Genomic DNA, 24,995 nt, shown 5'->3' with positions numbered 1-24,995 from the left:
TGGATGGAACTGGAGAGTATCCTTCTAAACGAAGTTTCACAAGAATGGAAAAAAAACACCATGTGTGCTCAATATTAAATTGTAACTAATCAATCAATACCCATATGCACATTTGATAGTAAAACTCAATGGAAATCAAGCAGGTGGCTGAGCCAACGAGGGGCACACTTTTACTTTGATTCAAACTGTACAAAAGCAATTCATGTAACCAAGACATTTGTAACCCCCAAATATTCTGAAATACAAAGAAATTGCACCAACAATACTTAGAATACCTACTAAACACCTGTGTACCAGACACCATGTTACATACATTGTATGTATACTTTGTATGGCTTCCAACCAACGTCATGGATATTATTCCCCATCTCAAAGCTGAGGAAAGTGTAAAGTTAAATAAGTTGCCCAAGGATGGACAGGGAGTCAGAAGCAGGACTTCACCTTAGCACAGGTGCTTGAGCCCAGTCCTCTGTTTTTCAATTCTTTGTATTGGGTCATGCTTTGGTATATAGCAGATTGTTTAATACACGTATTTGATTATTTTTCTATATGCGTTTGATTATTAAATTCACAACTATAGAGAATTTTTACTGATGGGAGAGCCCTGATGGAAGGATCTGGATAAAAATGTTTTAACACCATTCCCCTGGTCTGTACATCCTATTCCATAATATTCTGAGGAGCAGAAAGCAGCTATCTGGCAAATAAAAAAAAGTGCTATAGAATTTGTTTTCAGTGAAGAAATACCAGGGAATACGCTAATATAAATATTTCCATTTTTTAAATTGGGATGTCTGACTAATTTTCTAGTGTGTATTATGTAATATGGCACAACTTTGTTCCAAGGAAACTTATAATGTAACCATTTGGTAAAAAGGTTTATTCTATTTTAATCCAATTAACTCTCACTGATAAATTGATGGCAGCTTCTTACCTGAAAGTTGCCAAAACAGCTTCCTCCTGGGAGGGTCACGTAACTCACAAAGGGAGGCCCAGGTGCTGGCAGTGACTCGTAGAGCACGAGGCTGTCACTGGGGAATGCAGTCTTCTGCTGCTGCTTGCCCTCCCAGAATTCCTGTAACATTGACACAACATTCACTGGAAAAGACAAGAGATGTCATCAGTTATTAAAGATGGACATATCTTGGCAAAAGCAAACTTTAATTTGTGGGCTAGATTCTGTAATATGGAAGCAGAGCAGAGTTTGTGTGTGTAGGATGGTGGGGAATGCTGTCAGCCAAGAGAGTATCTGCTGTTTAAATATATGTGAAGTGTGCAGTAAGTCTGCTAAAATATGCTACCTTAATGCAGATGCATCTATTTCATAAGAGTAAGGCCCATGTGGTCTGGTACTCTAGTTCTAACAATGTTGCAATTTATAAAATTCATTTAATTTTTAACATAAAATGTAAAGACCTCACTCTTCTAGTTTGTTTGCCTAACTAGTCCAGAACTGTGACTGTCTATGGCCTTGTCCCCCATTTCTCATAGACTCTCAAGCCTGAAAATGAAAGCCAAATTGAGAGGTGAGGACATAAGTAACGTAATTTTAATAGGGACTCTCTTACTGCAAGATTTCAGAGGAGAAAGTCAGAAAGAAGAAAACTTTCTCATGCTCCTATCACCCCAGTCTAAAGGAAAATGAAAGACAACTGTGGAGTAGGCAGGAAGCTAGAAAAAGCCACGCGTGAAACTAATACCATGAAGACCTCGTTCAGGACAAGGTCTGTCAGATGACTTCAGAAAGCATATCATGGCTACAGCCATATGTTTTAGATTAAATGACCTATGATAGCCTGCAGAAGTTCCAGATCAAATTAGGTTGGTTTGTTTATCCTGTACTGCAAATTAAATTGTGAAAATTAACAAGGATAATAGAATTGTCGAGTCAAAAGTGACCTTGTAGGTCATGTAGGCAAAGCTCTGCTTAACACAAGAATTCCTTGTTGGCGTTTCTGACAGCTGCCTGTCTGCCTGGCCCTGACCTCAGGAAAGGACCTGGTCCTTACTACATCCCATCTGAGCTGTGGATGGTCCTCTGCAAGGCCCTTTTTGGCAGTGAGCTGAAATTCCTCTCAGGTAAAGTTCATTCAGGAGGAGTCTTCTTCTTGAAACCTCACAAGAATTCAGCTCCTGGCCCATGTTCAGCCTACCATGTACACGAAGGCTGTGCAGGGCACCCTGGCATTCACTCCCCTTCTTGTGAGAACAGCTCAGAGGTTTTTTAATTTTTTTCCCTTGGAGACTCATCTAATATCCAGGGATGCAGATGGGAACTTGGCTGAAGCTAAGCCATTCAGAGGCCATGAGTCCAGGGCTTCTGTTGAAAATAGTGGGCGTTTCCTTTTTCAGTAGAGTTCTGCAGGGGTAGGAGCAGTGCATGATACTGTCCCTGCAAGAAGGAAGGACGGCTGAGAGGGTCAACACAGAGCAGAGTTGTTCCAAGAGAGGAAGAAAGAAAGACAAGGTTCTGATGACACAGTTTGAGCTCTAGTCCCAGCTGTGTCCTAATCCAGGACCCTCAACTGGACAGTGAATTATCTGAACCAACACCTCTGCTTTTTCCTTAAGCCATTTTGAACTGGCCCCCTCACTTGCATAAGAAAGTGTGCTGATGCACACTCATGCTTCCTCAAGTTCTATATTAAGTAGTTTTTGTTCTTTTAAATATGCTCTGTATAATGACTGACCATGCCCTTTGTAATTATCCTGAATACATTCTTGGATGTGCTTCAACATGTTGGATGTAGTTATTTGTCAGGGAGTAAAGAGTGTTACAGAGGGTGATCTGGAGATGGAACCAGACTATTGCACGACCACTTCCTCAGCTGTTTACTGGAGCGCCAGCCTCCAGCTGCTTCTCCCATGGTAACAGAGCAGCTCCACAGTGTGTATTTCTGGCAAATTCTGGAGACGCCTAAGGAACTGGATGCCTGTGTTTATTGAAATAACTGAAGTGCTTACTATCTGACACATATGTTTGGAAAGAAGTTGGGAAAATATAGCAGAGGGGACGCTTGAATTAGTCAACAAAATACATATTGAAGTAGTGAAGTTGAGAATTGGTTATTACAGTTTCAATTCATCCAAAAATATTTGAAATAATGTTTTCTACCAGTGATGCAACTCAAAATAGAATTAGAACTTTCATTTTCAAAACTGTGTTTCTGCCCCCCATCCCCTCTTCCTTTCAGCTCGAGGGTTGATGAGCTGGCTTCTCCCAGTTGACATGCAGAATCCAGCAGAGACGTCTGATTAAAGCCCAAACTAAAACCTGTGTCTGGTCCCCGGTACTCACCATAACCACTAGTCTTCTATATTAAGTTGGTTAACTGTCGAATGATTTTTAGCTGAGAACTAGAGTAAGCCGTTGAGAACTCATAATTATTAGGTAAAGTAAACACAAGAATTTTGGCACATAAAGCTATTTGGATTTAGCTAAAATTGCAGCTAAAATGCACTAAGTAATATTTCTGTATGGATAAAAGTTGCACTTTTCAAAATTTTCATTCTGAAACCTTGGGATATTTCTCTGACCGGCCTACAGATGTGTCACTTTTGGTGAGTGTGACGTGCCATGTGCACAAATAGTCATCCTTCTGTCTTCACCTCCTCTTGTCACCTGGAAACCCAGATGGGTGGAGTGCAGAGGGAAGGCCATCCCACCTTTGGTATGTCAGAGGACGCTCCACCCGAGAAACACAAACTGGATAAGGTTTGGGACAATCTTGAGCAGAGGGACAACAGCTGCTGCAGAAAACCACTCAGGTCTGAGGACAGGCCTTCTGGTTGATCTCCAGGCACAGCCGCACATTTTGGTGCCCAGCCAACAGTCCTGCCTTTCACAGTGTAAACAGGAGCTATCAAGTGTGGACAGCCACTCCAGTGTCTGGGGCCTGTCTATGCCTTCCTCACCTTATTTCCACAGACTCAAACATGTAAGCTGCTTCTCCTGAGCCTCATCTCTGAGTCACTGCCCTGACCAATTTTTTTTTTTTTTTTGTAGAGACAGAGTCTCTCTTTGTTGCCTTTGGTAGAGTGCCGTAGTGTCACAGCTCACAGCAACCTCCAACTCCTGGGCTTAGGCAATTCTCTTGCCTCAGCCTACCAAGTAGCTGGGACTACAGGCACCTGCCACAACGCCAGGCTATTTTTTTGTTGCTGTTTGGCCAGTGCCGGGTTTGAACCCACCACTCTTGGTACACGGGGCCAGCGCCTTACCCACTGAGCCACAGGTGCCACCCACCCTGACCAAATGTTTTCTCTTTACTCATCTTTCCCAGCAGCCATAATGTGCTCAGAACAACAAATGAATGAATAAGTGAATTAATTAATCAACCAGTTAAATGAAATCTCAAACTTGGGAACATTTCTGGCTACTAGATAGTAAAATTTCCTTATCATGGCCAGGTTTATAGAAGGAGTATTCTCCACTGACCATCTCTGCTTCCTAACCCTCATCCATCTTTCACCTCAGCAGTGCAGCTTCCCCCGATGTCCTTCCACTGACACTGCTTGGCAAATCGTATATTGCCAGCCCGATTTCCACTCGCCCTCCTGGAGTGCTCTTCTTTCCTTATTGTCCTTTTGGATGGCATCTGCCCATTTTTTAAGATTCACCTCCAGCATCAGTTTCTCAAAGATACAAACAAAACCAGAATAGTTTCTGAGACCTTGCTAATGACAGTCTATTCCCTTGAGAAATATTACAAAGTCACCTGGCACTTGTTAGAAATTCAAGATCTTGGGCCCCACCCATAGCCTACAGAACCAGAGTCTGAATTTTAATAAGATTCTCAGGCAATCCGATGCGTGTTAAAGCCCGAGAAGCCCAGCTGTGAGAAGACAGGGCTGCCGGTCTCCCCATCACGCCCAGTATCTCCTCCTGTGTGCATCTTTACGGGGACTTCTCATGTGATCCTCACAGCATCCCCTTGGCCTGGGTACTATTAGCTATAACTTAGAGTTGAAAAATGAAAGAAGCTCAAAGAAACACACAGCTTCTAAACAGTAGAACGTCTATGTTTTTGGCACATCCTGAGACTCTCTCTAAGGTAATGGAACTTAATTGTAGTCATGGAGTCCCCTGCTGGAGACAATGCTCTCTGAGGAAAGAGACAGAGGGACAGCAACTGTGGTTCAAAAGAGTTGGGCGCTGGCCCCATATACTGGAGGTTGTGGGTTCAAACCCGGCCCTGGCCAAAAACTGCGAAAAAAAAAAAAAAAAAAAGCCATTTTCCCCACAATGCCTGGGATGCAGTAGGAACATAATAAATGTTAGTTGTGTATCTGAACATTTTTAAGGGCGTAGAGGATGTGGTCATTTGTGAGATGCAGGAAGGGCTGGAGGCCCCTCCCCAATGATTACACACCCAGTCTTTCCCATGGGCCACTTTTCTGATATTTGCTCTTTACAAAGTAAAGCAAAGGCCAATATTTGTGCTTTTTAATAAAAATGATGTGACATATTCCCAGTTAGAGCTGTCGCACTGAATGAGCAGGCTGTGCCCAGAAGCACACACCTCCATGGCCAGTCTTCACCAACAGTGGGCTTTAGGTTAAAGTGATGGGGTGATCCATGGGGTGATCGTGGGGCACAGAAGGCCTCCCATTCAGGTCCCTCTGAAGGAAAGATGGAAAAGCAGGAACCTTAAAAAGAATAAGAGGAGATGACAAGATCGCTGTGAGGGGCTTGGAGCTTCCCAGGGAGAAGCGCAGGTGTCTGACTGAGCAGGCCCTCCACCTCAGGATCAGGCAGCTATGGTCTAGAACTTATTGCTTTTGGCCTTGCATTATTTCTCCAAAGTAAAGTTCTTTTTGAAAAGCTCTGCCCTTCTCAATGGCCTGATCTGCAACCAGGAAGAGGTAAATCAGCCATCCAGCAACTTTGGACATAGGTACAAGGTGGGCAGTGAGGGGAAAGCAGGTGGGCAATGGTCAGCTAACTACAGAGTGGAACAAGCTGAGCAGATCGACTTATCTTTGGTTTTGGTTTTGTCACAGTGACTGATGTGTGACTGATTTAACTACTATAATGAAACAGAATATCAAATGGCTGAGGCTGCGAGAGCAAGTGGGAGAGAGAACTGCTTGGGGACATGCTCGGAGCAATAGCATAAAACCTACTTTTTCCTCAACTTCTATCATCTTATAACATCTGAGAGTAAAGAAAGCAACTTATCTCTGGATTGACTCTGCACAGCAAACTTCTTAATCTACTCCACTGCCTCAAATTGCTTTCTTGGAAGAAGTAACAGACTCCTTCAACAGTTTTGAATATTTCATGTGGTGACAACAAGAAAATTTTGCTATGAATTTTATAGACATTAGTGCGGCTACTTTCTTCTCTGTGTTTTGAAATTTGAACATGACAGATTTCTCAGAGTAGTAATTAGACCCCCAAGCAAGTCTCTTGTAAGTGAGGTTTTCATTTCCCCCTCCCTCAACCTTCCTTTTTTTATTATAAAGTTCAAAACTGAAGCTTTCCCAGTTAACTGATGATGCCTCAGCTGTCTAACCTCTGATCCCTCAGCAGAGATTGTCCATCAGCTTCAGCCAGGACAGTCTCCTGACACCTCCCCGAACACCTAGGGCTTGTTTATCTGTGTTTTGCTCTGATGTTAGTGTTGTTTCTGCCCCTCCCCTTCGTTCATCCAATGTACCTGCCCTGCAGGGAGGCACCGCCTTGCCCAGCCTCCCTCGCTGGTGCCCACCAGCCGGCCTCTTTTCTGAATTCTTTTTCCATGAGTGGCCACATCTCCTATAAGCCACCCTGATAAGATGGATATGGTTCTCCTGGCTAAATTATCAAGTCAGATTTGGCCAGACTTCTTTCTCATCAGAGGAATGACATGCCTGTTGGTAATAATTCATCTTAACAGATATACTTTTATATTATTTAACTTGCACCAGACCGTAGGATTCTAGAGCATGATTCATTTTCCTCTGCAGCCTCCTTGGTGTCCAGCACAGAGCTGTCCACCTAGAAGCAGTTGTTGATTGCATTTAGAGAAAACTCAAGTAGTCTAAATGGCTTCAGTGCGATTGAGTGAATGAATATGTAGAAGCCGAATGAAGTCTCTCAGCCCACGGAAAAGTCAGGCCTTCCTCTGGAATATGCTTTATGTAGGAACCGCATGGGATGGCACACAGATGTGCTGGAACCCATGGGAGTGGACACCTGGGTCAGAGTGGGTGGGCAGGACAGGGCCGTGGGAGTGCACTTAGGCAGCAGCTGCTTGCCCACTGGGTTGGTGCCTTTACAACAACGGAGTTGGAACAATCTGAGCAGGGCCGGCAAGCCTGTTGGATTACAGGCACCTAAGCCCATGCCTGGCACATGGTCTGTTTTCATGTGGGAATCTGAGATGCAGAGAATTTATTTAACTCATGGATTAAGCCGGGCACCATAGCTCATGCCTATAATCCCTCCCAGCACTCTGGGAGGTTGAGGCAGGAGAATCACTTGAGCTCTGGAATTTGAGACCAGCCTGACCAAGAGTGAGATGCCATCTCTACTAAAAGTAGAAAAACTAGCCAGGCAGTGGTGGTGGGCACCTGTAGTCCTAGCTACTTGGGAAGCTGAGGTAGGAGGATTGCTAGAGCCCAGGAGTTTGAGGTTGCTGTGAGCTAGGCAGAGACCACAGCAGTCTAGCCTGAGCAACAGAGTGACATTCTGTTTCGAAAAAGAAAAAAAGCCTCATGGATTGCACAGTATGTTATAGTACCTCAAATGCATGTACTACTAGTTCTATACAGAATAAAATGTACATTTTGTCTCTCCATCTTTTTTTGACAGACAGGAAGTTTACTTAAGAGTTAAAACCTATTCTTTGGAGCCAGAGTTCCTGTGTTTGAGTCTTGCCTCAATCACCATATGATGTGTTGTCCATTCTTCACTGCAGGTTGTCTGTGGAATACAGCACTCACATCTGAGTTGCTATCAGGTTTGACATGGAAAATGCTCAGAGCAGGGCTTCACACATCTGTGTGTATGTGCACAGAGTGTCAGTCACTGTGGTCTGAGAAGGTGAAGGGAAAAAAGGAATGGCTACATGTTTCCATGTTGCATCTTTGAAGCTTAACTGTTCCTGCATTGAAGCCATGTCATTAAATATTCTAAAATAGCCTACAAGTCTAAAACTTCTCTGATAGAACTCATTGTGCCATTCAATTGATTCTCACGATGTGTGGACCGTGCAGAAATGGAGAAGAGACCCTGAGTGGGGAGACTGAGCTTCACTGTACCCAGGAGATGAGTGGGTGAAAGCTCCAGCCTCATGTTCTGGAAACATGTATTTCTGTCCTAGTTTTCCACTTTGTAATGTAGTTTTCCATTTTATAATGTATATTGAAGACAGCAGATTTGCTCTTAGCTAAAACTATAAGGAGGATCTAACTTTTATCTTATGTTAGCATCTAATGACTGTAAGCTTCAGGAAAGTAGAGACATTGTAGCTATCGCCCAGTTCAATCACTGAACATGACTAGTCTGGCATTGATGACAGCCATTTGTCTGAAAAAAGGAGTCTTAAAAGTCTGTTACAATTCTACTAGAAAAAAGAACCAATTTCTTTAAAATTTACATGAGGAAAAAATTCTAGCTGGGTAAAATTAACCTTGCCAAAAACAATTAAAGACAAATTGGAAAGGCTGCTGTTAAAGGATAAATCATTAGGAGGCCTTCAAGACATTAACATATTTTCCCATTGATTCTCTGTCTTTAAACAGATGGATTTATGGTATACAATATTTTAATATAGCCTCTAATCAAGTTATCCTCAGAAGGCAATATTTTAAAATAAAGTTAATTAGTATTTTCCATTTTAGCAATTCAATCATATACAACCTATTCTTACTAATGTGATTTCCTACTTTGTTGAGAAAAAAACAGAAAAAGGCCAAAATAATTTAAGGGGCAAGTTCAATTGCCATTCATGCAAAATGGGTTGAGAAATGGGGTTTCTTTGGCTAGGCTGAGCTGCAGGACTCTGGCACACAGAGCCTACAGCTGTTTGTAAGCACACTCAGCCTGTGCTAGGTTTTGATGGGGCTAAATGGGTGTTGTGGACTTAGCTTGTGTGTTGGGACAACGTGGTGGAGTCTCAGGCCCTTTCTCTTTGGTACCGATGCCCTTTCAAAGGTGGTCACGGCAACTGCCGGGCCAGACAGCTCAAATATGGCTTTGTTCCCAGCAGAGGACCTTCCTTGGTAATTTCCCAAGTAAATGCTTAGCTTCTTCAGCAGCTGGAAAGCTGATCGTGTTTCTTCTTTTGTTTGCTTTTTCTTTCCTTCCCCCCACCCCCACCTCCTACCCAAAACATTTTCCTGAGGGGATTATGATCCTTTAGATTTTTGCAAAGTAACCTCTTAAGAGATTCTATAAAACATGCAAAAGGGATATCTTTTTGATTTAATTTTCACCCTGGAATTTAAAATTGTTGAACTGTAAATTCTTTTGGAGGAAGATTTAAATAACATTTATTTTCTGTATATTTGCAAGTGCAGGGCAATGTATTTTCAGGAGGGAGAGGAAAAATAATATGAAGGAGCAAGAAGGACTCACAGAAACAAATCAAAATAAAAAGTTGTTAAGTGCACCATCCTGAAACAGCAGCAGCCGCATGCCTGAGATCACACCTGTCTATATGTACACCAGGGGCCAGATGATGTGATCCAGTCTCTAAAGTTGCATAAAAACCTGATATAATCTGTTTAATCAGAATGTAAATGTCTCTCTCAAGATCCATTGGCAATGACATTGTTCTGTATTTAAAAGACACTTTGTAGGACCATTAATTTTAGACCAACCAAGAATCAGTCACAATGGTTGCTTTGATAATTCTGTTCAGTCAAAATGGTCAAACCTATTTCAATGTGGCTTTAGGCATACTATGTATCTTCCTTCCCTGTAAACAGTCATTCTAAGAATGCTCTTCAAGGTCCTGCCACAGCTATGAACTAGGCACAGAGTTTGGCCCTAGAAAGCATGGGTGTGGCTCTGGTGACCCACAGTGGGGGCAGATCTAGAGAAAGAATGTGAGGTGGGTAATTTAAGCCACTGTGCTCTGGGGTGGCCAGGTTTATTTCAGAGCTCCTCTTCCTCCATGCTCCCTCTTGTCTATTCTGGCTGTCAACTTAAACCTGCATACAATTAGGATGTGACAACAGTCAGAGGATGAATGGCTTAAAAGGTCCTGGTGCAGCGCATTGCAACATTAAGGGGAGTACCCGGCAATGGAAAAAATCCGTCCTCTTTTTGTAGGAGAGAAAAATCAATGAATCAGCAATAAAGAAATGTCTGATTGTGCACCTGTTAGGTGCCTGCCCCTGGGGGAGTTACCTTGGGGTCACTAAAAAGTGCAAGGTACATCTCTGTCCCCCTGAGGCACCCAGCTCAGGTGTGGACAAAACACGCTGTGAAGTGATGACACTCAGCACTGCCACATCAGAGCCACATAGGCCTAAGTGCCTAAGGAGTGGTGATTAAGCAATGAGTTCCCACAGCTGTTTATCAGAATGAGATAAAAATAGGGATCAACTGATTATCATCACAGTAGAAAAAAAATCAACTGTGATTCAAGCAACATTTCACAGGCACCAGAGAGAAAAGATATATATAGAGAGAATAATAATTGTCTATTTTGTCAATATTAAACTTTCAATAGGGTTTTTTTCCATTTCTTTTTCTTTTTAAATAAGATTGTTTTAACTACCTTGACAGACTAAACATATATGAGCATTTGAAGGTGGAGGAAAAGAAATAAGAGCCTTTGAGTTAAAACTTGAATATGAAATATATTAAACAAATAAGATTCTTTTATGAAAGGTTTCTAAAGTTGTCTTACATTTCTTAAATCAATCTATAGCACATAATCAGTAAAACCATATCATTTAAACAGAAAGATCATAACTTAGAAACTCACCCTTATGCAGCTGTATCCTATTATAGGCAGTAACTTAACACATGAGTTTCAGAAGTTGTTAAAATTGAGTTCAGACTAACAAATCCTAACTGTTCAATAAAAAAAAAAATTTCTGGTGAGATGAGACAGGCATTCACGAAGAGGCCCAAGGTCTGACCTCACAGGTGGGTGTCTGCCATATTTTATTTTTGATCTGCTAACTCTTATTTATCTATAAGAAATAAATGCCTTAGAACAGATGAGACCATTAAGTGATCAAGATGCTACCTCATTCTCCCTTTTTTTTCCCCATTGAAAAATTGTCCTCTGGGGCTGAGACAAGGAAAAGAAACAGCTCATTTTCCACTAATAGCTGAACTGAAATCTACATTTTTCTCTTAGTATAAAAGTTCAAATAAAAATAGTTGTATTCTGTAATAAATAAAGGAAATCAGCATTTGAATAAGCTTTAAGAGAACAGATATCCACAGTTTAGATGCTAACATCATCAGAGTTCAAATTATTGTAATTCAGATCCAGTCACTATTCTAAAATGAGCTAGCAAGCAGCGTAAGGCGCTGTTTGCTTGTTTAAAGTGTATTCTTCTAGGCACCCTATACATGGCAGAAGGCAATGTGGTATAAGCAGGGATTTTACTGCCTACGAACCATCATTCCTTTCCATGTGACATGTGAAAACTATAAATTTATCATCAAATTTATACATTTTGAATAACTACACTGAAAAGCGCAGGATCGAGAAAACACTGCATACAAGTTGATTCATGATAGCTAGGATGTTTTTAATAGGCCTATAGTCTGTTGCAATTTTTCCAAAGGGTAAAAATAAACTCTTTAAAGTAAAGTATTCACCTATTTGATATAAATAAAACCTTTCATGCAGAAAAATGTTTTCCCAAATGGAAGAGTTAATGCACCTCAAATGTGTGAGAAATTTGCTTCCAATTGTGCAATGTTTGGTAAAGTTTCCATCTTACTTTTTAATTATAGAATTTGGGGTGAATTCTAACACATTACTTTATAAGTCATTGCTAGAAACCAACTCAATCTCATAGTTGCAATGATAGCTAAGATAGCTTTTAAACAATCTTTTTCAAAATTTTTCCTTGTTTTGGCCTTCGACCAGTGAAAGTGGTTTTTCCCTGTAGAACTGCTTGACATTCATGAGTTTTGCACCTTGCCTGAGTCAGCAAATGACTTCTTGCTGAGAAAAAGCTGTAATTCTCCCTAATTCGGGAGATGATGCCCCATGGATGTCAGCATAAACTTTCCTTCAATGCAACCTAATGCCATAAACTTTTAAGACTAATCTGGGATCCCCATTCACTCTAGGGCTCCATTGCCTTAGTGTCAGTGTGACTCTCATTGTGCTTCTTGCCCACTCTCTGCGCCGCTTTAGCCCGTACTTTGCTCTTGTGCTGCCTGGTCTGTCTTGGGAAATGCCCTTCCTTTCCCCACATTCCTGTCTTCCTCCTGTTCAGACATGATTATTTAGTGGGCCCCCTCTAGACTCCCCAAAGAGTCAATTTATCTCCTGTCTATATTTTCCTAATAGATACAAATACAGCATCTTAAATCTGAAAATCTAAAATCTGAAATGCTCCAACATCTGGGACTTTCCGAGTGCTGACGTTATGCGCCAAGGAAATGCTCACTGGACCATTTGGAATTTCAAATGCTTGACTATATAGTATAATGCAAATATTTTAAAATCCAAAAAAGTCTGAAATCTGAAACACTTCTGGTCCCAACACTTCAGATGAGGAGTAATCAATCTGTACTGTCTTTACACTACAAAGGATGCCTTAGCCCCTCTGATAGGTGGTGTCCTGTAGTGTCTTTATTAAAGGGGAGGAGCTGGAAGACAGAACTGGGTCTGCCATTTACTGGACATGGGATGTTGAGCAGGTCTCTGTGACCTCCGGGATCCTCTGCTCTCCCATCTGTACATAACAATCGCACCTGCATTACAACCTTACTGAGAAGAACAAGAGTCCCCAGCGCGGTGCCTGTCACACAAGACTTGACATCTTAGCATGACCATTACAGGATGAAGGACAAACCCAAAGATGGCAGGAAACACATGGTGCTCTTGTAATTTGAAGAGTTAACACTCAGGTTAGGATCTCGCATCATGTGATTGCTTTAAGAAAGAACATGGGGAGGTGGTGAACAGTGGTAAACAAATACAAAGCTCACAACTCCTGCAAAAGGGTGGATGGGGCTGCTTTGAGGATAGCTCAATTTGGTTGTGATGAATGACCCATGAAAATAAATTGGATATTTCACAAAACTAAGAAAAGCAAGCAAGGTAGAGACATACCATGTCTCAGCTGCAAAGAGAGTCTCTGTGGTAGTGTGGAGACCTGGAGTTCAACTTGTTATATAAGAGAGACTTTTACGTAGCAGAGAACAGTCCAGTGTTAGCTTGTATAACAAAACTTCAAATTGAGAGTCCACTTTATTTAAAACCTCTTTCCATTATTTTTCATATAAAATGTAAGATAGGGGAAAGGGAAAAATGAGCTATGGAATTCATTTCCTTCTAAGAAAGAAAATAAAAAACCAATCACAACTATTACCAGAAGAACACCTTGTCTAAAACAAAATGCCAGCTTTAATGTATGCTGTATGCAATGCCATTCAAAGGCCTTCTTGGGTGAGAAAAGCATTTGAATTTTATTTCTTTAAATAAATGTAACTATTCTTGTGTGCATTTGTCTAAGACCAGAAGACTTTCTAGGTGTTTTCTTGACTAACTTGAAGAGAAAACTCAGTTGTTACTGCTTGTTTTTAAGCAAATCAAAAGCCATCTGAGGGCGACAAACAAATCAAATGATCACTTACCCGTCCTAGTCTGTGAGACCAGAGTGAAGAGAGAAAAAGCTGCCTTTGTGTTCACAGAAAAGACATTTAGAAACAGCGTTTGTGTGCGTGAGCATATGTTTTCCTTTGTTCAGCTGGGCTGGGTTTTAATTCTTGGATTGGCTTTTCCTCTTGCAGTGAAAGCAAGGTAGCAATTTTTCTTAAGGAACTGGCAGTGATGTGCTCAGTGCTCAGCCCCCTCCTTTTGACAGAAAGAGACTGAGGGTAGTGACTAGGGGAGGGAACTGCTCAGAATCTGTCCTTTGGGGCTGGAGGCAGCTTCTAGAGGCTGCCAGTAGAAGGGTGGTGTCAGCAACTTGTGGGTGAGCCGCAGAAAATGGGTCCACACACCAAATGGATCACACCCACGGTTTGTCTGGCATGGCGCAGCTCAGACAGACTTTTGATGTCCTGCCTGGAAAGTAAGTAAGCCCATTCCCACTCACTCCATGAGGATATAAAGATGTTTTGATGTCATAAAAATTCCTGGTATAGAATTTTGCCTTTTGGCTTACTTTCATTTAGTCATTTTTCAGACTAGAAAAGAGAGAAGGAAGAGGCCCAGCGATCTGACGTTCACAGCTGTCAGGTGGTACAGAGGTGGCAGAGAGGCTGTCCTCTCCTGGGTGGGCAGGCAATGCTAGCTGGTCAAATTTAGGTCCTATGTTAATGAATGAGATAAATAAAAGAGGACACTTTTTTGTTTTATCACATATAAGAATTCCTGAAAAGTTCTGGATGACAGAAGTTAATGTATGTTTTATTATAACCCTTTTTCCATTCTGTTCTCTCTGATAAACTATACAGAATAGCCAAAAGTTTAGCTTTAAAAGTAGGCCCTACAATTTCAGGGTTAAATTAAACTTCTTAAATTTTCAATGAGCTGAGTGAAAAATTTCCCCTTTGTTTCTTTTTTCTGATTCCACTTTCCAAACCCAGCATAAGACCCCTGGTCCCATAAAATTCATCCCAAACTTTGGGTAGCCCAAGAGTCCTTTTATCCCTCACTGGTAATTCAGGGCTATTGTAAGCGAGAGACATTCTTTCTTTCCTTTTTCACTTAAAAAACATACGAAACCTGAATAGGCTTGAGGCTGGCCTAGGGGAGGGACTGATTTTTATTAGTAACAACATAGCTATTGACAAATGCTTGAAGACAATATTTTTAGAAAGAGAAAGAAAGAAAAGGGTTTCACTTTATGCCTTAGAAGACAGATTGGTTACAAATTAATTTCTGAGAGGAAAGACTTACAGAATAAAATAGCCTAACTTCTCTCTTTCTTCATCATACACAGGAGAAATGTAAACGAAAAGGACATCTGGAAAGGAACATTATTCAGCAATCAGAAAGTAAAATTCAAGCCATTGATGTTTTGATGGAGACAAACATAACTAGATTCACAAAGAGGAAAGCTGTAACCTATTGAAGTTAAAAAAATTTCATATGCATTTTACCTTTTGGGCAGTTCTAGAGCAAAGTTCTATTTCAGAAATGCTTTGTAATATGAAGCCCACTGTAGATAAGATACAACGTGCAGACAGTCTGCTCCACTGCAGCAGGGAATCAAATTGGTTCCAGAAACAAAGTCACACTACAAATGGTTTAATAGTATTGCAGGAATTGGAGGGCTTGACTGAATTATTTTTATAATCATTTAAAAAACATTTTGAAATAACTTTGCCATACCATGTAGATATGGGGACATGAGGAGTGACACTGAGGTTGAGAGGCATCTCATTTTATTGGCCTTTTAGCTAAAGTGTTATAGTTTGCTATTAAGAGCATGGTGGTGATTTATTGTTAACTTTTGTTTGCCACAAAGATCTTCAGACATACAATATTTACAGATAAATGTGGTGTATTAAACAGGTTAACACATACAGACATATTTCATTGTCATTTCCAAGTTATTTTTAGTTTTCATATAAGTACATTTAGCCTTGCTTTATTTAAAAAGCATCTGAAAAAACTCATTAACTTTTAGGCAGGTTTTAGATTTTATAAGGAGAGACTTTTAAACAGTTAGCAAGATGTATTGCTGACAAAATAACCCAGTGCCTAATCCCTGTAGGTGAAATGAAATCATTCTTCCAACTGAAGCCAGAAACAAGTTAAGTATCACTTAGACCACAGCCCATGAGATTTAAGAGAAATCATAGCTAAATCGGATGTGACTAGACATTTAGGACTATTTTCCAAGAAGTCAAAAAACTTTTTTCCCCTTTAGTACTTACAATCTTTGAAGACCACAGCCGGGTCTCTGTGAGGCAGGACCTGGGCGATGATGTGTCTCAGAGACTCCAGAGTCCTGTCCATCTTGGTCTGCCCGTGAGAGCCTCCTGCACCCTGTCCTCATGCCTGGATTCCTGCAGTCCTGGACTGAATTTGTGCAGCTCATTGATGCACTGGATTACCCAAGAATCCCTTTTAACATCTGCCAATCAGACATTTCCCAGAATCTAAAGACCCCTCAGGGGGCCTCTCCCCAGGCTCACTTATCTTTGTTGTGTTCCGAGCTAATTAGCTCGCTGGGCTGGCTGACAGGCGTCCCCACGGCCTCTGCTGCTGAACACACCCACCTACAGGCCGGCTGGGGAAGTTGGAGACTGCTTTCCTCTCCAGCCAGATTTTTTGCCTGAATGCCATGCAACTTACTCACTTGAGTATTTCTTTAGCCTTTCACGTTCATTGAGTTATCCTCAAAATGTGAAATCAAGAAGGTTATTTCCTAAGGAAATATCTTAAATAACAAAGGATCTTCCAGCTCAGAACTGCCAGCTACATATTATCAGTACAATCAGTATAAATCTAAATTTTCAGTGTGTTTCTCCTTTGATAAGGGAGTGCTATACAGATTGTGGATGTAGTCAGTCACCAGATTATGCTTTGTGTTTGAATTCAGGAGCTTTTCTTCTGGAAGACCAGGCTTTTTTCCCTCCTCCCACCCCCATTATAGTTACTTATGCTGGGCAGTGGCAAGGAGAGTCTGGAGGACATCTCAATGCTGCCTGGGAACTTTTGTTTCCCTCTTTATCCTTCAAGGCAAACCATTCTCAAGATTGGCTTTAATTAATTCTGATATCCTTCACTTCCTTTCGTTTCACGATAAATTTTAAAATTAAAAATTTCAAGTTAAGAAAAAATATTTTTCAAAAAACACAGCTATTAAAAAATCTTAAGAAAACAAAGATTTGTTTTCTACCTATGTATGTTGTACACTATCCATAACAATTTGTTAAATAAATTTTCCACAAGAGACATAAACACAAGCTATGGGATTCCTTTGCAATATTAAGAATTTACACCAGATATAAAATAACTAATTTTAGTGGTATTAACCTGTTGGTTGTTGAAGTGTTACTGAGAAATTTTAAACTTTTATTTAAAGTATTTTTCCTGGGTAAGCACAAGAGATTGCTTTCCAATGTTTCTTCCAATTTTCAAATTCCGTCTGAAGCTGTGTTATAATTTATGTGAACTGAAATATGTGCTTTAAAACCACATAAAGACAAAACACCTTCCATGTGATTAGTTTCTTCAGCTAAATGGTAGGGGAATGGGCTTATTGCATGGTAACAGAAGGAATGGGGGCAGTAATAATAATTATTATAATGACTATCACTTATTAAATGCTGACAGGTAAGTATATACCACACAGAAAAAAGACACAGCCTGCCCCAGAGCACAGAGACATTGTTATAAAATAAGAACTTAAAGTCGGGTATGATAGTTCATACCTATAATCCCAGCACTCCTGTAGGCCCAGGCAGTGGATGGTTTGAGGTCAAGAGACCAGCCTGAATAAGAGCCAGACCCTGTTTCTACCAAAAATAGAAAAAATGAGCCAAGTGTAGTGTCAGGCACCTGTAGTCCCACCTACTCAGAAGGCTGAGGCAGGAGGATTCCTTGAGCCCAGGAGTCTAAGGTTGCTGTGAGCTATGACACATGGTACTCTAGTTGGGATGACAGAGAGAAACTCTGTCTCAAAAACAAACAAAAAGAATTAGCACTTCCAAAGCAAACAAAAAAAGTAGCAACAAAAAAAGAGGCTTGTTTAAATAGGGCCTCAAAATGCATTTCAAATGAGTAGTACCAGCTAAGAAGTTGTCACATCCTTGCTAGTTGCAGAAACTAGATAGTTTGTAGACAAAAAACTATTATTTGTTGATTAAGCCCAAAGTATAAATGAATGCAAGTCCTTTCAGTGTGTTATTGAATTGGAAACCAAGGTATTTAATGTTCCCATTAGAGAACCAGGAAAAAGCAATATGGGCTTCTTAAAGGAGAATTCATGATATAAAAAGATAAAAATAAGAAATGCTTGGATTTAGATCAATAAATGGTCATTTTTATGGGCTTAAATTTAATTCTAGCAGTACTTGAAATATTTGGATTGTATTTAGGGGAAGGGCCAGGGATTTGTGATCAATAAGGCCTAGGGTTTGATGTTCATTATCTATGTAACCTCGAAGAAACCAGTCACCTTCTCTGGGCTCAGAGTGCTCACCTGTGAAATTGAGGATGAAGCTGGGTGTTCTCTTTAGTCCTAATGTCTATGATTCTATGGCTATATTACCAATGAATGCAAATATCATCACAGAATTTTTTAACCTTCTCTAACTTTACATATGTATTTCCTAAAGCAGAACTTGTCTTCAGACAAGTCACTTCTATTCTCACGGTCAGTCAACCTGCTGGATCTCCATCCATCAATATAAGAGACACGAATCAACATGATTATTCAAAGATGCTCACCATTTTGCTAACTACAATGAAAGGTAAGAATTTATTAAGAAAACTAATCTTCAACTTCCATAAGATTGTTATAAAGAAGGTCAACTATAAGCATGTCCATAGAGAACCAAAAACAACTTTTCAAAGATAAGTTTACATAAATATTATGATCTTTGAGGAGAAGGAAATTAAAAAGGAATTCTAAGAAACGGGGATCATATAACACCCCCGTTGGAGAGTATAGTTTCTTGGAGGCAGAGGCTGGGCAGGTGAGGAGGAGGTGGGCCTGCTGTGGAACTGGTAGGGCTGGTCTGACTCTAGGTCCAGAAAGGCTTCAGTTTGAGGCCAGCAGGCTCTAGAGAACAGGCCTGTAGGGACAAGGCTTGGGCCAGCTGTGCTGCTCACCCCTAAGGAATCAGGTGAAGGGGGCACTTAGGGAGTTACCTTCCCCAAACTAATTTCTTCACTTACTTGCCAATGCCTTGATTCCTAAAAATTTACAATGTATGATAAAACAGGTAAAATAAAAATAACTAAAGTCATGTAGTTACCATTACCATGGAGAGCAAGTAGTTGGTAAAAATAGGAATGACTGACAGCAGCCCATCTGGACCCCAGCAGAAGATAGTGGAGGGACCAGAAGGGCCAGAGTGAGGACTGGAGGTCAGGGCTGTGTCAAGGTGCTACCGGGAGCATGGGGGGAGGAGGCTCAGTCAGGGCTGCATCTACATGCTCCTAGAGACATGGGAGGGGGGAGGGTAGGCTGCCAGGGGGAAGGAGAGGAAGGGTCAGGACTGTATCCAGGTGCTCCTCAGGGTGTGGGGGGAGGAGGGTCAGGGCTGTGTTCAGGTGCTCCTGGGGGCATGGGAGGAGGAAGGGTCATAGCTGTTTCCAGGTGCTCCTGGGGGTATTGGGGGAGGAGGGTCAGGGCTGGAACAATCTGTGTCCAAGCCATGACTAAGGACTGTTTAGTGTCAGCTTAGTTTGGCTTGGACTGAGGAGGAACAAGGTAAAGAAATGAGTGGCTGTTCAGAGTTTATTTACTTACTCACAACTGGGAAGGGAGCCACTGGGGTGTTTGGGTCAAGGTATTTATGAAAGGAGCAGCTGGAAAGGTAACTTCTGACAGTTTCTAGGTGAAAGTTTAAAAACACAAGTAACATTAAAAAAGCCTCTTTAGTAAAAAAGCCTCTTAGCCTTTTTCCTCTTTAGTATAGTGGTTAGTATAAGAAAAAAATATAAAAAAAATTTATACTTTTGTCCATTGGCATTTCACTACAGTTAGGAAATTATCAATAAGAACTAATCTGTTGACATGAAAAACATTTAGAAAGTTGATTAAAGTCCCATTTACAGATGAAAGGACATTCTTTACTGTTACAGATGAAGAAACGGCCCCTAACAAACTGCCTTCTCTTGGCCTTGCAGTTGGAGAAGACCCTTGTAACAGAAAGCAGAATGAGGGTGACTCCACTCACCTGCCCCTCCTGACTGTTCTGTGCCCTCAGGAACCTTGAGCCAACAAGAGTCTGTGTTACCTTGTCACCTTTACATAGCCAGTTATGCTGACCTGTCTTGGTATTTGGTATCTGAGAGAAGTAAAATTTATTTTTCAAGGAATAACTTAGAGGCCAAAATTGAGGGAAGCTTTGCTAGTGTATGGGTTTACAATTTCAGGGTAAACTCAGAGTTACTGAAAGTTGGGAGAATTTGGATGTTCAAACTTATAGGATCACAAGTAATGATGCTGTCCTTAGGATCACTAGAAATGTGCTCCATGAAGACTGATGAACTGTAGTTGGCTGACTTCCAGCATAATATGTACTTTGAAAAAGATAGTTTTAAAGATTTTGTTTGGTTTGGGTGTCAATTTTGTGTAGCCTTTACAACAGTATTTTCTCTTTCATAAAAATTTACCTAATCATTGGGTCCTCTCCTTCCATTTTCTCAGACACCTCATTCCTTACAAGGACAGAAATTTACATCTTGGGTGTTCAGGAAAAGCCTTTATACAAGATGTAGCTATGAAATGATCAGATGGATCCCAGAAGAGCAACCCCTTAATGAAGAGACAAGGATGTGGGGTGCTGGGGGGGAGATATGCCCCCTTACCAGGGCAACTGGAATTGCCTTTTTTTTTTTTCTTTAGGTAGTTATTTCTGGGGGTAGGAGTTGTATAGAATGTTTAAATCTTTGCAAAAATAATAAGCCTATTTTTTTTTTCTTTTTTTTTGAGACGGAGCCTCAAGCTATCCCCCTGGGTAGAGTGCCATGGCTTCACAGCTCAGAGCAACCTCCAACTCCTGGGCTCAAGCGAGTCTCCTGCCTCTGCCTCCCAAGTAGCTGGGACTGCAGGCACCCACAACGCCTGGCCATTTTTTGGTTGCAGCCATCATTGTTTGTTTGGCGGGCCCAGGCTGGGGATTTGAACCCGCCACCTTAGGTGTATGTGGCTGGCGCTTTAGCCGCTTGAGCCACAGGCACCGAGACTATAAGCCTATTTAAATGAAAATAGACTATGAAAAAACGTTAAAACAAACCTAGGGAGAACTTTAAACAAATGATTTAACCTGGAGATTGACGGACATGCTAGATTCAAGCAACACAGGAATTTCGCAGCTGCATGTATTTCAGATGAAGTTTCCTGTGAATATCATTCCTCACTGCAGCATTAATTCAATTCTGTTAGATAAAAGCCCATTTGGTCCCCCTCATAGTGTAACTAATTGCCACTGCACTTAGCCTGCATTATGCTGACAAAGAAGAAACATCACTTCTTTCCAAAATTTGTTTAAAGGAGAAGACTGTATAAAAAGTGGCCTGTTCTCTGTTGAAAACTGAAGAATGACCAAGTTAGAGTATGACATATTCTGACGTTTCTGGGACCTCAGTAGCCTCCAGTTCAAGGAGCCAGGGCCTCCCACCCCCGGAATGCCTTCCCTACCCACATCTCCCCCTCAAAGAAACAGAAATGTTGCACTGAGGGCCTCTGTCTATTGAGATGGATTTTCTTGGGTGTGTGATGAGACAAAAAAAACTTAATGGGGAGGGGTGGCACCCGTGGTTCAAAGGAGTGGGGCGCTGGCCCCATATACTGGAGATGACAGGTTCAAACCCAGCCCTGGCCAAAAACTGCAAAAAACAAACCAACAAACAAAAAACTTAATGGAAAAATCAAGATTTAAATTTGGAATCTCAACTCCTAAAGTGTTTTAACAATCACAACATGCAGCTTTACATTAGTAGACTTAAATTTTGTTTTTGTTCACTATGGGTGTTTTAAAATATGAGGATTTCTGATGGTCTGACAGCTCACTTTTCTAAAAAGTGAGGTAACTATGGAGTTGCCAGGGCTGTCTTCTTTGACATCTGGCACCAGGAGGCCGAGTCCAATTTGGGGGAGTTGGTGACTTTGCAGCAAAGACCTCCAGACCCCTGCTTTCATATCACTCACCTTCTCTTCCTCCCTCCCAGTGTTGCTCACTCTGTGTGACTTGGGTAGGTAATTTTACAACCAAAGATTTTTTTTCTCATTTCTAAACTAAAAATGAGGTAATAAAAAATCAACTGTAGTGGGCAGCGTCTGTGGCTCAGAGAATACGGCGCTGGCGCCATATACCGGGTTCGAACCCAGGCCCGGCAAAAACTGCAACAGAAAAATAGCCAGGCGTTGTGGTGGGTACCTGTAGTCCCAGATACTTGGGAGGCTGAGGCAAGAGAATCACCTAAGCCCAAGAGCTGGAGGTTGCTGTGAGCTGTGATGCCACAGCACTCTACCGAGGATGATAAAGTAAGACTGTCTCTAAAAAAAAAAAAAAGAATCAACTGTAGCTACTTTAGTATAATAAGATTCTATTCCAGATTGTTACAACTATGAACCTAATGTAACTAATTGTTACAACAATTCTATTGCAGATTGTTTTGACTTTACTACTTACCCTACTAACTGGGCAGCCTTTTAGATTCTACTTCAGATTCCCTCAAATCCATTCTAATGTTGATACATTTCCCTCAGCCTCAATCTATAGCTGCTCTTTTCCCTAATACATCAACTTTTAAGACATTTCAAAATCATCTTTATTTTGGCCCTTTGCAGCACAACACGACACCCTTCTCCCGACGACAGCGACAGCACTGTCAGCTATTGAACATTCTACGTGGAAACCTGTGTGCTCTTCCCTCTAGCACCTTATACATCATCAAACACTTGGAAAACTGATGTGTGCACACATATTTTTCATCCAATCTAGGCCAAACCCCTTCATCCAATAGCAGGAGTATAGTAAGTAGGGTTTTTATGATCCATTTATTTCAAGTGGTTACTTTTTCTTTAAAAAATGGAAGCACACACAGTGTAATCAATGTCCCAAATAATATATTTTATTTGTATTGAGATACTTCTATTTATGGAACTAAACAAATAATAATTTGATTCTAAATGCTATATAAAATATTAATCTTAACATTATCATCATTTATAATATTAAGGTACAAGAAAAACTTAGTCTTTAAAATGTAACAATATTAGTCTTTGTGAATGAAGTTTTCTCTGAAAGTGTTACAGGCCTGAGTCCTGTACCCCTGGCATTACACAGCTAGGTGACCTGTGGCCATCCTCTCTGATCTCCAGTGCCTCCAGCACTCATGAAGTTGGCTCCGGTACTTCATAAAGCAAACCAAGGACAAACCAAGACAGCTTGAAGCTCTCCAGGGAGAAGTACTGAAGGATACAGTGTGGGGATGGTGAGCCTCAGCCTACCCAGAATACTCTATCTGTCACGAAGAAATAACACTGCGCTCAGGACATGCCATGCTGAGAACCTAGAGGAACTCACTTCTCTACCTTTTGGAAGAGACAGCCAGGAGGCAGAGCTTTTTAATCAGGTAGCTATATATTTTGTCAGAAAATTTACTGAGCATTTGGCTAAAAAATGACTGTGTTGAGCTGCACTAACTCTAATATAGTACCCCTTCAATGTTTTTATGGTTCTGGAGCGAGCTCAAAGGCAGCCAGCTACATAGCAAAGAACAGACCAATGGCTACAGACATGAGATCAGCACAAATGTAAATGCACATTTTGTAGGAGCTTATTTAATGGTAGTTGACTACACCAAGTGACAGAGGATCTGAGTCTTGATACATAGAAAACCAACGACCACAGTTGTGGTATCAGAGACCTTTGAAACAGCAAGGACAGCAGCCCATGGGGCCTTCTTGTTTGTAACCCTAAGAAGTCATCTCAGCAACACTCACTAAACTCACTCTCAGGCCAGCTCTCTCAAGTGTTAATCTTCACAACCCTGAGCTAGGTACTATCAAATGTCCTCATTTTACAAATCAAATCATTAAGATAAAAGAGGCTGTAGAAGGTACCTGAAGTTTGGGAAGAGGCAGAATCTAGATTTAAATTTGGAACCCCAGACTCTCAGTGTTTTAATGGTCACAATACACAGCTTTACTACATGAGTAGACTTAAATTGTTCTGTTCATTGTTCACTACGAATGTTTTAAAAATGTGAGGATTTCTGATGGTCTGATAGGGCAAACTCTCTAATTTCTAAACGATAGCTACCCAAATCTTTTTGAGACAAGAGTCTCATTCTGTCACCCTGGGTAGAGTGCTGTAGCGTCATAGCTCACAGCAACCTTAAACTCTTGGGCTTGAGCAATACTCTTGCCTCAGACTCCCCAGTAGCTGGGACTACAGGCGCTTGACACAATACCGCTGATTTTTCCATTTTTAGTAGTGATGGGGTCTTGCCTTTGCTCAGGTTGGTTTGGAACTCCTGAGCTCAAGCAATACACCTTCCTTGGCCTCCCAGAGTGCTGGGATTACAGGAATGATCCACTTGCCCTATCCAGATAGCTACCTAAATCTTTAAAAGAAACTGTTAAATAATTAGACCCTAGTTTTCAAACAACCAAAACAATATAACCAGAAAAGATCAAATTCCTTACCAGATCATTTATTACTAAATCTTCAGTAAGTAGCACTAATCTTTACCCAAATGAGGTGAGACCTCCATTTCTAATTTGAGTTATTCTTTGGCCCATATGAAATTTAGGCCGTGTCTGAGTAACAAGTCTTTCCTGCTGTGGGTACTAGACATGCGAGGGCCCAGAAGCTGACTGGGCTGAGTACAGCCGTAGGACAAGGTCATGGAGTCTGAGTCCCAACTTGCTCCAACCAAGAGTCTAAGAAAATATACTCCAAAATAAACATTCTGTGGTTCTAGTAGCTGTTTTCAATGCTATTTTATGTTACAAGATGCTTCAAAGTACACAGATTATAATAAACCCTGAATTAAAAGACATTATTTAAGATTTAAAATAGAGGCTGGGCGCAGGGGATCATGGCTGCAATCCTAGCACTCTGGGAGGCTGAGGCAGGTATATAGCTTGAGATCACGAATTCAAGACCAGCCTGAGCAAAAGCGAGACCCCATCACTACTGAAAAAAAAAAAAAAAA

The 24,995-nt window shown here is 41.1% G+C and overlaps 1 protein-coding gene across 1 annotated transcript in view; it reads right to left on the bottom strand.

The window, feature by feature from the left end:
• The window catches only part of LIX1 (limb and CNS expressed 1), a 56,778-nt gene extending 40,453 nt beyond the window's left edge, over positions 1 to 16,325 (bottom strand). The window contains exons 1-2 of the mRNA XM_003788937.2: positions 16,025 to 16,325; positions 935 to 1,098 (exon numbers count right to left, since the gene is read on the bottom strand). Coding sequence (XP_003788985.1) covers positions 935 to 1,098; positions 16,025 to 16,106 — 246 coding nt within the window. The 5' untranslated portion in view covers positions 16,107 to 16,325. The remainder of the gene's footprint in view (positions 1 to 934; positions 1,099 to 16,024) is intronic.
• Between the last annotated feature and the right edge of the window lie 8,670 nt (positions 16,326 to 24,995).

This window comes from Otolemur garnettii, unplaced genomic scaffold (assembly GCF_000181295.1).
Source record: "Otolemur garnettii isolate 467f Iridium unplaced genomic scaffold, OtoGar3 scaffold00030, whole genome shotgun sequence".
Classification (NCBI taxonomy): domain Eukaryota; kingdom Metazoa; phylum Chordata; class Mammalia; order Primates; family Galagidae; genus Otolemur; species Otolemur garnettii.
This window is presented reverse-complemented; position numbering and strand designations above follow the sequence as displayed.